The 13477-nt window shown below is 36.8% G+C and overlaps 1 protein-coding gene and 1 pseudogene across 9 annotated transcripts in view; one reads left to right on the plus strand and one right to left on the minus strand.

The window, feature by feature from the left end:
• AATF (apoptosis antagonizing transcription factor) overlaps nucleotides 1-13477 on the plus strand; it is a 116514-nt gene that overhangs the window by 73731 nt on the left and 29306 nt on the right. For all 9 annotated transcript variants that reach the window (XR_010318380.1, XR_010318381.1, XM_064271361.1 and 6 more), the window contains 2 exons: nucleotides 3481-3548; nucleotides 5681-5761. Coding sequence is in view for 7 of the 9 variants with exons in the window: in XM_064271361.1 (XP_064127431.1) it covers nucleotides 3481-3548; nucleotides 5681-5761 (149 nt within the window). In the remaining 2 variants the exon portion in view is untranslated. The remainder of the gene's footprint in view (nucleotides 1-3480; nucleotides 3549-5680; nucleotides 5762-13477) is intronic.
• On the minus strand, nucleotides 192-720 carry LOC111751764 (oligosaccharyltransferase complex subunit OSTC-like; annotated as a pseudogene).

Consider the following 13477-nt stretch of genomic DNA (forward strand, 5'->3'; position numbering starts at 1 on the left):
AATATTCTGGCCATAAAAAAACTTAGTAGGACACAGAAGAATCTGATGAATGTATACAAGAAATCTATTGAGTTTTGGAATGTTTGGTGCATTAGATTGGTCCAGGATTATGAAAATTAAACCTCCCATTGTAAATAGGAAACTGGATGTGAGTCCTTCCATAATACATTGTCCATTTACTCTGTGGAAACCTTGGTGGTGTAGTGGTTAAGTGCTATGGCTGTTAACCAAAGTGTTGGCAGTTCGAATCCACCAGGTGCTCTTTGGAAACTCTATGGGTCAGCTCTACTCTGTCCTATTGGGTCACTATGAGTCGGAATCGACTCAACGGCACTGGGTATTTACTCTGTAGGCCAAGAAAGTTACTGGCCTCTGATGCCCATGCCCATCATCAGTCATAGAGCCAACACTTGGAGGTTCTACAGTAACATCCTAAATTCTTCCTCCAGTGATGAGGAATTAAGGCACTACCACCAGAGCATACACAACCATGGCCAATGGCATGTGTGCCCAGGCAACTTCTTCATTTTCAGGTTGGGGCATTCAAGCACTAAGAACAGGACTTGGTACAAAGTCTCCATGTTGGTGGCAACAGGGGCAGCACTTGGCCTCAAATCCCCTCCATAGATCTCTTCATTTTCTGAGTCACAGATGAAATTACATCTCCTCACTTATCGACTGTCACGTTATTGGACATTTTGCATTTACCACAATCATAAAAAAAATCTACTACCTATTTGGCACATTAATGACACACATCTGTCAGTAACAAACACCGAGGTGTGAGGCGAGGGTAATGCTGGCCGCGATGGCTAAAGCTATGTGTCAGCTTGGCTGGGCCATGATTCTCAGTGGTTTGGCAGTTATGTAATAACTTAACAGCTATGTAATGATGTAACTTGGCAGTGGTATAGTGATGTGGCTTGGCTGTTATATAATTATATAGTCATCCTCCATTTTTGTGATCTGATGTGGTCATCTTCCATTTCTGTATAACACTGATTTCACGTAACAGCCTGGTCTTTGGAACTTAACCATGTCAGTAAGTGAAGAAAGGATGTACTATAAAAGTTTTGTTATCATTGTCAAAATAAAAAATCCTGATAACTGTAACAGAAACTTGAATTTTCTGGAAAACTTTGTTCACAAAGTTAGGCTTATATAAAAATTGAACTCATGCAGAATTAAATTTCCCAGCCAATATCCCTGAAGATTCATCTTTCAGCAGCTTTTTTTGAAAGCCGTGTTTCTAATTAAATTTAAACCCAGTGATAGTGATAGCTGTGGGGAACAGTGATAGCCACGGGAATAGTTTGCTTAATTTTATTTTTTGTTATTGTTGCTTTCTCATTCCTTCTTGAACACAACAGGATCTTCTAAACATTGGACCGAATAGACCATATCTAGCCAGATAGACCAATAAAACAATCTTCCTAATCATGAATGACTAAAAATAGCCACACAAAGCACCTGAGTAATGAAAATACAGCCCGGAATATGTAAAGTACACAGAGTGCCTGAAAGTAAATGCCGTGCCAGCTTGGTGTTTGAATTGCAGAGATCACTGCAAATGTAATAGTTCCACTGCATTTGTGTGGCTACAGTTCCCAGCCTTTGGGAAGAGCATATGAGCTCTCTTCCAAAGGATCGCCCCTGTTGTGCTGGGGCAGCCTTCCATGAGCACTTGCTCCCCAGTGGCTGTGATTGACCCAGTCTCAAGGGATCACAGACAATTAGGAAAACCAGGAATGGTTGTGGTAATCTCTAATGTGTCTGGAACAAGGTAAGGGTAATGAAATGCAGTCGTTCCATTATTTTTCTTTTTATTATTTTCTTTCTCTGTCTTTTTCTTTTTTTAAAAAAATTAGCCATCCCTCCCCGCAACTTTGCTTTTGACAGAATATTGACTAGGAACCAGAAGCCCATTTTTGCCTAGCCTTCAGGGCAGCTGCTTACAGAGTAGCAGTGTTACATAGGTTCACTGTGTCGTATGTCTGTGTAACACTGGATTTGGATCTTGTATTTAGCTGCCAGAAGTGACTGTGATGAAGTAGGAGAGATAAACTGATAGATTGGCTGCCGGGAAGATGTTGGGAATCAATCAGATAAACAGGGTAGAGAAATAGCTTGCTGTTTTCTAGTGATAATAAACCAGTGGCCTCTGGTCCCCGCATTTTTAAATGTAATTGTTGTGGTAATAATGTCCAAAAGAAGCAACTGAAAAACCGTCACGGGAGGTTTTTTAATTGTGATTCAGATATCCTTTTCTGTTTTGCAATAAAGAGTCATCTTACGGAAGTGAATATTTTAACAAATTTGTTTTACTACTTCCAGTGCCTACTTAGATAAACAAATGAGAGGTAGAAAGTGAACTACTTTCATAGGAATTTATTCCTCCTTCTCTATCCTCCCACAGGCTTCAGCTATTTAATGGGTGAAATATTTATATTGCTACCATGTCTTATTACAAAATAATTATTTATTTTTGTGAAGAAACAAACTTTAAAGTCAAACCTGTATTACTGACAAATGATGAGTGTCTTCCCTTGGGTTTCTCTCAGAAGATTTTTGGAATTTTAATCTCTGTTGCCATTTCTCTGCATATAGCCCTGGTATAGGAAAGATGATATCTAGTTTTATTATTGTAATTTAAAATTCTCCTCCTTTAATGTTTAACTTTTAAATCTATTGCCTTAAGATCCAGTGTGAATTCTTAAGTCCATGTGAAGGGTCTAGATGTGGACATGGATTGCGTGTACCCAGGATTAAGAGGAGAGTAGGAGAGCAATTTAGAGTTCCCATGGAGTTAATTGTATAGGTTGAGGGACTGGTCCTCCGTATTGTATTTGCAGTATACATATATGACTTTCTTTAGGTTGCTTCCTACAATTTTTGTGGCTGTGAATATGTCGGTGTCATGTATGGTCAAATTCTTAATAGTAAGTGTGGTAGTGTACCAGGTACAGAAAGCAAGAGGATGAAGCCTACACTTTTAATTAGATACAATAAAGGCTTTTGCCTCAGGAAGATCTTGCTGCCTGCTGGAGGTTATAGGTCAGAAGTTAACCATGCACTATTACCCTATTGGTGAGAAGCTGATGGGTTTTCCTTTTTGCCACACAGCCCTTCCTACCTGACCTTTTAAAGATTCTCCATTGATATTGATGGGGTGGATGAAACTAATCATAAAAACAATGAGGGGAACGTAGCACACTCATTGATCCATTAGAAATGAATCACAGTACAATAAGTCTTCCAAATGGACTTCTGTTCTCAGCTATTGCTATGCTACCTTTTTAAATATATATAAATATGAAAGGGTTAATGGAAATTCAGTCATGCTCTTACCACTGGGTTCTCCCTTATTGATTGTAGTTTTAGAGCTGTCACTATGCCATTCAGGATTCCTGCTGTGCCCTTTTAAAGTCAGTTGGTGCTAGGAGATGGTAAATAAACTAGTCACTTTCTTTTTTCCCCTAGCTCCTTCGAGAACTCATAGAACGGAAGACCAGCTCCTTGGATCCCAATGATCAGGTGGCCATGGGAAGGTAATTTAGATACGGCTTTCTGTTCATGCAAGCAGCCTATACAGGTAGTCCCCAAGTTCTGTTCTGATGACTCTGTCATAAGCCGGTTCTGACATAAGTTGAATACCTCTCTTTTTTTAGTTTTCATTATTATTACCTTTTATTATCAGTATCTTTATAAATCTGATCTTTATTGTCTGTGGAGGTTGGAAACATTGCATATAAACTTACAGATGTATTTTAACATTGTGTATATTACACAGTACCAACAATAAGATGTAAAAAAAAAAAAACAGATGGTCGGTCGAAGTACGGTTTGTCATAACTCAAATACGTCCCAAGTCAGGGACTACCTGTATAGGCTGTTTGCATGAATAATATGTGTAATATTTTCTCCTTTTGAATTCCCTTAATTCTGCCTCAAAGACAGTGATTGATCCTGTAATTACAAAAGTTAAGCACGATAATAAGAGCTAGAAAGACAAAGTGTCAGAAATCCTAATACTTACCCTACATTGCCATAGTGCAGTTTGAAAAGACGTTAGAAAGCACCTGTATGTGTTTGTTTTAGTGTGTATTTTCCAGAGTCCTTATGCTCTTTGCTCTCTGGTGTGGGTTGTGATCGAATCCATATCTCTCTGCTGACCTGTGAGTAAAAAGTAGTCACCCACACGTGTGCTTTCAACTGTCAGAATGGGGCGGTGTGTACAACAGGTTCCTTGCTCACAGTCGAGCCTACTTTGTTAGAGTCTGCCTTAATTTAGACCTCCACCTCTTCAGTAAAAGCTTCAGCACAATTAGAAATGGAATGTGGCAGCATTACCCAGATGTCAGGGTAGAATGTAAAGTAGTGAAGGCAGGCTCTTGTGTGTCTGCTTCATCCTGTGGTTGAAAATAAAAAGGGCTTTTAGAGTGCTACCTAATGAATAGTGTACATTTAAATAGCCATGAGCCGTAATTTGCAAAAGCATGAAAGGAAACAAAAGCTGCAAGTGCCAGAATGGGATTGAGGGCAGAGCAGCATTTGAGAAAGCAATGAAAAATTTGTGTTGATAAAATAGTTTTATTTGAGTAAAACATTATTTGAATTTTAGGACAGGATGATGTTGATATTTTGTGCATCTCTGGAATGTTATAGAGAGCTGTTTGCTATAAATTTAGTGTTACAGAGCAAATTGCATTTAAGTGGTGCTTATATTGTACATTTATCTGACTTTACAATAAAATAGATTATGGTAATTAAGATTATATTAAGATTACAGTAATTGGATTTCCCTAGATTTTTTTTTTCTGATGTTGTGTTTTCGTTGTATAAATCAGGTAGAATGACTGCTGCTGCCTTTTTTTTTTTTAAACATTTGTTCATATAAGCAATTTATAAAGATTTGCTTAGCCAGTATCCTTTATTTGAAAAATTACCTCCTTATCTAAAATGACTGTAGAATATGTGAATCTTGTTTGGATCCTAGTTAAAACAAACCAACTGTAAAATCGAAACAATCCAGAAAATTTAAAGACTGACTGAATATTTGATAGTAAAGAATTGTTAACTTTTTTATCATAATGGTATTGAGGTCATATTGGGGGGAGGGAGTCCTAATCTTTCAGCAACACACTGAAATATTTACAGATGAAATGGAAATCAAATAAAATGACTTTAAAACTAGTATCAGTAGTGAATAATTATAAAAAATTAACAAAAATTGGAAAGTACAAGAAAAAGCACTTTGGATGTTAGCAAAAAGAAAATTAAATTTAAAGAATTCACGTATTCAAACTGAACAGCAGTAGCAGCGTTAATAATAGAGCAGATTGCATTGCTAAAACATTAAAAGAAAACCCAAGCAGTTATACTCAGTTTGATGGGTTTTCTTGCAGACTGGTAGATTTCGTGCTCGTCACAGCAACTGCAGATACTAAGGAGCATTGTTAACCAAATTTGCTGTAGCATTTCCCAGCTGCCATTTGTGTTTTACCATTGCACAAATCCTCTTCAATTGATTAGTGGCTTTGGCCCCAGACTACCTTGAGGACCTTGATGTAGGTTGATGAATTCTTTCTGCAGGGTTGTTAGTGAGAAAAATTCCAGTTTGTCAATAGGTATAATTATTTCTGTTAGTGATGATGCATAACATTGCTTGTGAATTTCCCAGGCAGTGGCTTGCAATCCAGAAGTTACGAAGCAAAATCCACAAGAAAGTAGATAGGAAAGCCAGCAAAGGAAGAAAACTTAGGTGAGTTATTTTTTAGAAAAATTTAACGTATGTTGTGTCTCTTCTTTTGGTATTTTGGCTATTATGTAATTTTTCTATTTCATAATTCTGCCTTTAAGGATCAGGAAAATAGCTAAAACAATATTTGAGACTTTTTTGGGACTTGGTTTTTCTGACTCTGAAATGAAAATATATTGGTTACTTTTTGTTCCATTGTCGTGAATGGGTGGATGAAATAATATGTACATTTCCGTGAAAGAGAAATAACAAGAAAACAAAGACAAGTAGTTGAAATTATCTTAGTTTTTAAAAATGATTTCTATAGAAAGTATAAAAATTTTATTTTAAGGTCTTATTTAGAATAGGATTACTGGTATATTGGTCCATTTTCATGATGCCATACATGTACATGGTATGCTAAAAAGATATAATGAAGGACTGCATAGAGTTTTAGCAATGTGCTTAAATGAAATGAGAAATATAATTTTTATGAGAAAATAAGAAAATTTCTGGCTGAAGGAGAGTCCTCAACCTTGTGAACTCTTTAAGGAGTTTTATATTAAGTGTATAGACCAAAGAAGGGGCAACAGCAGGGATCGACATTTCTGTACTTTTAAACTTAGATCCTTGTAACTGTGTGTGCGTGTGTGTGTGTGCGTGTGTAACATAATATCATTTACACAAAGCCTCAGTGTCAAAGAAACTACTTGTTAATTTAGGTGCACATTGAAAAAATCTTAAACTCTTTGTGCTAGAACAGTCTTAGGCAGGTAGCTAATCCCAGGTCCTTATTTTAGAGCCTGTACTATCATTAATTTTCCTTTAGACAGATTGGGTTTATCTCATTTTAAGACCTTAGAGAAACAGATTTCACAGCTAACTAGTATTTAACAAATCATCAGGAAATGTTCCTTTTTCTTTAACTTGTAGAAATGCAGAGCAACTTTTCATTATCTTTTGATTCAAAGGCACTACTTCAATCTCAGCTTGAATTGTTATAATTTATACATTTTTATACATGTAAGTTTGTACATCTTCTTACTTCTCCAAGTTCATTTTTAGTGTGGTGGTTAAAAGCATGGCCTTGAGAGCCAGACTGCCTGAGTTTGAATCCCAGCTTTGACACTGACTAATTGTTACTTTGGACTGGACACTTAAACTCTCTGTGCCAGTTTTTTCATTTGTAAAATAGAGATGCTAATCCTACCTGCCTCGAAGTGTTGCTGTGAGGACTAAATGGGTAAGTGTGTGTGTAGCTCTTAGAACAGTGCCAGGTACACAGTAAGCTCTGTATACAGATTGATGCCACTATTACTACCATTAGTATTGCTATCATTATTCCAAGACTCCATCTGTTTCCTACTCCAGTTTTCACTTACTTTGTCTCTCATATGCCTCTCCTCTGTACCTACACCCTTCCCCAAGGATTTAAAAAAGAATGTTGTTAATATTGCTTTATAAGTGACTAGGCTGAATGATTACCTTATTCTTTAATTTTGAATTTAGATTTTTCCTCTAGTACTGTACTTTTAAAATTACAGCTTTATGCGGCCATCCATGTTCTCTAGAAGAAAGAGCCCAGGATTTTAAATCAGAAGACTTGGGTTCAAATCCTGGCTCTGTCTGGCTGTATGATTTTGGTTGTTCTTGATTTTCAGACCCTTACTTTTCTTAATGTACTTAGTGGTACGATAACCCTACTTTAGAGATTTGGTTTGAAGATTAATATAATATGTAAACATCTAGCATAGTAGGCATTCAAAAATGTTAGTTTCTTTGGTTTCTCTTGTGTTTATTTCTTGATATTTCTATTGCAAATATACCCAAAAAACCACCCCAGTGCCGTCGAAATATAGGCTTTCCAAAAGAATTGAGAGGAAAAAGCCGTTTCTACATTATTGTATTTTTATGAATTTGGGGACAAATAATTATATTTTTATGCCCCTTGAGGGCAAGAACTGTGCTGCTTTATCTTCTAAGACAATTCCAAACTTATTATCTGGAGTAGTGCTTGTAGACATTAGTCAGCCAGAAAATGATTTTAGATGATTATGATAGTAGTAAAATTAAAATGCTCATGAGGTAATGAGAAATGGCTGTAACTGTAAACATAAAATAGATTACAAAATCTAGATGAGTGTTAGAGAAGGAAGTACTTTCCTAGCATGGCAAATAACTTAGGAGAGCATGGGCCTGTTGTTTTGCAAATCAGAGTTGTTATTTATCAGGTTAAAAGATAAAACAGGATATTATTTGAATAACAACTGTTTTTCTTACATTAATTGATTAAACTAATCTCATTAAGCTGTTCATTAGAGATATGTGTCAATGAAATTATGTACTTTTTTTCTTGTGGCATTTGATAGTAATTGAGATCACTGCAACCCCATATATTCAGGGGCATTTAAAATCTTATTTCAGCAACAGACAGGCAGGAGACAGACATTCTGTTTAAACAGGACTAAACATTAATATGGAGTCCTGCTAGTGCAGTGGCTAAGAGTTCTGCTGATAACTAAAACGTCAGCAGTTCAAATCCACTAGCTGCTCCTTGGAAACCCTATGGGGCAATTCCAATCTGTCCTATAGGGTTGCTATGAGTAGGTATCGACTAGATGGCAATAGGTTTAAACATTAATATATAATAAATGGTTTGAGTGCCCTTCCTGTTCTAGGAACCATGCTAGATCCTGGGTAAGACCCAGTCTGTCCTAGAGAAGTGTTTAGTCTATATTATTATATTTTTATGAATTTGGGGGACAAATAATTATATTTGTATGCCCCTTGAGGGCAAGAATTGTGCTACTTTATCTTTTAAGACAATTCCAAACTTATTATCTAGTATAGTGCTTGTAGACATTAGTCAACCAGAAAATGATTTTGGATGATTAGTAATAGTAGTAAAATTAAAGTGCTCATCAGGTAACGAGAAATGGCTGTAAGTATAAACATAAAGTAGGTTAAGAAATCAGGATGCGTGATACTGTGTGGTAGGCATAATCCTGGAGTAAGATTACCTGTCACAGATCGCAGGAGTCTAAGGAGACATCACCGCAAGGTGCAATGTGGGATCTAGATTAAATCCTGGAGAATGACTGCCTCACCCTGAGAATGCACACCGCTCAGGAAAACTTTCTATAAGATGCAACATCCACACTGAGCCTTGAGAGACCTGTAAGAGTCTAGTGAAAGCAAAAAGAACGTTTCCAAAAACACAGACTTGAGAGAGCACATGGCCCATTTTGGGAACTACAAGTACTTTATTTTGGCAGAGACTTAATGTGAGTATGGGGGAATGGCAGGAGATGAGGTTGTATGAGTGGGCAAGTGCTAGACTGTGGCTGTACTAAGAATTTTGTATTTCATTCCGTAGACGGTAGTCACTGAGAGATTTTAGGCAGAGGAACGTTGCCATCACATCTGCATTTTAGAAGGATAGTTCTAGGGGTTTTATAGAAATGGCTTAGAATTTTATTAGAGCAAGGGCTGGCATGAGTAGGAGATGATGGACTGAGAGATATTTATGAGGGTAAGTAGTTGGTACTTAGGAGTGATGATAAACCAAAACCAAACCCAGTGCCGTCGAGTCAATTCCGAATCATAGCAACCCTATAGGACAGAGTAGAACTGCCCCATAGAGTTTCCAAGGAGCGCCTGGTGGATTCAAACTACCGACCCTTTTGGTTAGCAGCTGTAGCACTTAACCACTATACCACCAGGGTTTCCAGGAGTGATGATAGGAAGAGTTAAAGAGAAGTGAGAAGGTTAGAGCGACTCCCAGGGTTTCTGATGGAACTGGATAGATTGTGGTATCATTCATTGGTATGTATAAAGAGAAGCTACAAAGAAGAAATCATTTGTTTTTTGAGGGAGAGAATAGAATAGGTTAAAAATACGTTGAATTTGACACAACTTTGAGAAAATCAAGTTAAGAGATTTTTGAGTCAAAAGAGGATATAGGTATTAGTCGATATTTTGGAAGCAGTTCCTATTTCCCAAGGAGTGTGTAGGGTGACAAGATCATACAGTGATAAGAACAGAACCCTGAGGAATGTGGATGTAATGGGAGAGACAGAAGAAGAGGAAGCAGTAAAGAATGCCAAGGAGGAATGGTCATTGAGCTGGAGGACAGGAGGGAGTGCTGTAAAGCGCAAGGAAGGGGAGTGTTTAATAAGGAATCAGAAGTGCTGGATGTGTCACAGAAATCAAGTAGGGTAGGGAAGTTTTATCTGTGATCACATTTCTCCAGGCATGAGATGCTATGGGTTATTGTAGAAGCCCAGAAAGTACAAACTAAGAAACTATACGTACTTAAAAGATATTAAGAATTTCTGCATAAACTTCTACTATCTTGACTGGTTTGTCTCATGAAAACCTTTTGGAATACAGTTGATGAACCATCAGAAGGTCATGTGCAATTCCAGTTATCAAATGTAGAGGGAAAAAGACAAACAAACCCATTGCCGTTGAGTTTATTCCGACTCATAGTGACCCCATAGCACAAAGTAGAACTGCCCCACAGGGTTTCCAAAGAGTGCCTGGTGGATTCGAACTGCTGACCTTAGCAGCTGTAGCTCTTAACCACTACGGTACCAGGGTTTCCAGGGGGTGTGGGAAATACAAAATCACCACTAGGCAACCACCACAGTAATCATTGTTGCAAACTAGATCTACCAGTGGACGAAGATTGAGGAGAAATAGTTCATTTGCATGGTCTCAAAGTATCTCCCAAGGAATCTATCAGTTACAAAGGGAAAAACAGCAACTTTACAGCAGAGTAATCAGTAGATCCTACCTTAACCAAGTGCTCAAGATTAGCAACATCAGCAGTGAGACTTCTCTCTTCCTGTGTGTCTTCAGTAGAAGGACATAATGTCATTTTTGTGGTATTCTTGCCCAAAATGCAAACCTCAAAATACTCATGAAAAAACATCAGAAAAATCCAAATTGTGAAACATTCTACAAAATAACTGATTTTTACTCATCAAAAGTGTCAAGGTCATGAAAAACAGAGAGAACTGAGGACATAACAATCAATGTGAGATGCTAGATTGGATCCTGGAAGAGAAAAAGGACACTAGAGTAAAAATTGGGGAAATTTGAATGTGGTCTATAGTTCAATTAATAGTATTACCAATGTTAATTTCCTGGTTTTGATGACTGCCATGTGGTTATGTCATTTGCTAGCATTAAGGGAAGCTGAGTGAGGTGTATACTTTAAGTCTCTGTACTGTTTTTGCAATTTTTTTTATGTCTAAAATTACTGCAAAATAGTTTTTTTTTTTTTAAAAAAAAAAGCTCATGTGTTTTAATTATTTTTTGGTACTCGCCTGGCTCCCCTTGTGATTATAGATGTGAGGAATGTCATCAGAATCAGAGAGTAATCTTTATTAATAGCAGTTGTAATAGCTGACTGGCATTTCTAGAACTGTCAGGCATTGTGCTGAGCAATTTATGCACAGAGGCAGAAAGAGTGAAGCTCTGAAGCCAGACTGAATAGGCTTGGAATCTGACTCTTCTACTTACTGGATTTGAGACCTTGAGCGCGTAACTTTATATCTCTCTGCTTCAGTTTCCTCATCTGTGAAAAGAGTGTGATAATAAGAGTCACATCTCATAGAGTTATCACACAGATTAAATGAGCTAATTCATCTAAAGCACTTAGAGAAATAACCCACCTGCGTTACATAGCTGGGAAGTAGTGAGCTGGGATTTATCTACATGGTCTGATTCCAGAGCTCATGTTTCCAACTCCTAGCTACTGAGTTGTTTCTCTGGGCAGGACCACCTGCCTGTGCAGGCACCAAAATGACATCTTGGCTATATTAGCACCCTGTCCTAAAGGATTAAACCAAGTGGCCCTGGCTAATTGAAAATATTATAAATATCTCCCTTAAATTACACCTCAAGGAGGTCACTGATACTAGGTCCCACCAATGAGCAGTTTTTGCTCTCTGCTTGTGATAGGATTGAAAAGATAAGATTTTCATAAATGTTATAGCAAAGATCAACATTACCTTGTGAAAACAATAGTTTAAATGATAGTAGGTCAGTAGTTGCATCAGACTGGGCATGTTAACTTGCTAGTTGGCTACTAGAAGGTAATTTGTAAAAAAAGAAACATTTTTCTTTTTGGGTATAATTATAATTATTGATTATCAGCATTTTACTCAGCATTATATATAAGTGGATTTGATCATGATTTAATCAGGCCTTATCATTTAAAGCAATTAAACCTCGAGCCTTTAATAATGAGATGTCTTACTGTGTTGGTCTATTTTTCTGCAGCAAAATTACACTTATCTTTCCTTAGTGTGATTGGTTAAAGGCTTCTTAACACTAAAGCGTGTATCCATCCTCGGCAGCACTGAGACTAGATGAAAATGCATTGCATTAACTACATATTACTAAGTAGTCTTTTTAATCTGATTACTTTTTAAAGTCTTTCATCATACAGTTATTAGTTATTGGATATATTGTATTAAAGTATAAAGACACTCTATAAAACACTGCCATCCAATAAAAATTAATGCGAACCACATATATAGTTTTTAATTTTCTAGAAGCCACCTTAAAAAAGTAAAAAGAAGCAAATGAAATTAGTTTTAATAATGTGTTTCATTTAACCCAGTATGCCAAACTATTATTTCAGCGATCTGGTATTCTAAAAATTATTAGTGATATATTTTTTTTCATACCAAGCTTTCATAATCTGATGTGTGCCTTACAGTTATAGCCACATTTCAAGTGTTCAGTCATATGTGGTGAGTGGCCACTGCATTGGATAGCCAACTATAGAGTATAAAAAACAAACAAACCAAACCCATCACTGTTGAGTTGATTCAGACTCATAGATAGCCGATATTCTTTGTCCAGAAAGTGAATTAAACCTGTCTTTTTTTTTGGACACAACCAAGAAAAATATTCTTTTTTTCAGATGCATACTCAAGGCTTATGAAGCTTAAAGACATTAAAAAGCATTTATTAACAGTATTAATACTTTATATTTAAACAAAAGGGTTACTTGAGTATTTATACTCTTGTACTCTGGTGGTAATATACACAACCTGGAGTCCCTGAGTGGCACAAACGAATAAGCGCTTGACTGCTAGCTGAAAGGTTGGTGGGTCAAACCCACCCAGAGGCGTCTTGGAAGACAGGCCTGGTGATCTACTTCTGAAAGGTCACAACCTTGAAAACCCAATAGAGCAGTTCTACTCTGCACATATGGGGTCTTCATGAGTCAGCCTCTACTCAGGGGCAACTAACAGCAACAACAGGCAATTAAAATGACACAGATTTGGGCAGCTTTTTTGGCCCAGTCTTTCAATTTTAAATGTACATACTTTTAGATTCAGCAATTTTACATCTTGAAATTTCTCCCATAGAAATACGTGGACAAACTTATAATGACATGTATGATAATCTTCATTTTGTCATTGTTTGACATGGTTTAAAAAAGTGGGGGGAGGCAATATAAATGCCCATAAGTAGAAGATTGATTAAATTATAATCCATTGACACAATGGAATATTCTGTAACCATGAAAAAGAATAGAATATGATAAGTGAAACCAAGAAAGCATAATGTAGAGTATTAGGTATATTACAATCCTATTTTTATGATAAAATATTTATCAGCTTTATATTTGTTTGTACATGGAAAATGCTACAGCCAAACTTAACAGTTTTAATTAACAGCAATTATTTCTAGGGGCTAGAACTGCAGGGGACTTGC

This window comes from Loxodonta africana, chromosome 18 (genome assembly GCF_030014295.1).
Source record: "Loxodonta africana isolate mLoxAfr1 chromosome 18, mLoxAfr1.hap2, whole genome shotgun sequence".
In the NCBI taxonomy this organism is placed as follows: domain Eukaryota; kingdom Metazoa; phylum Chordata; class Mammalia; order Proboscidea; family Elephantidae; genus Loxodonta; species Loxodonta africana.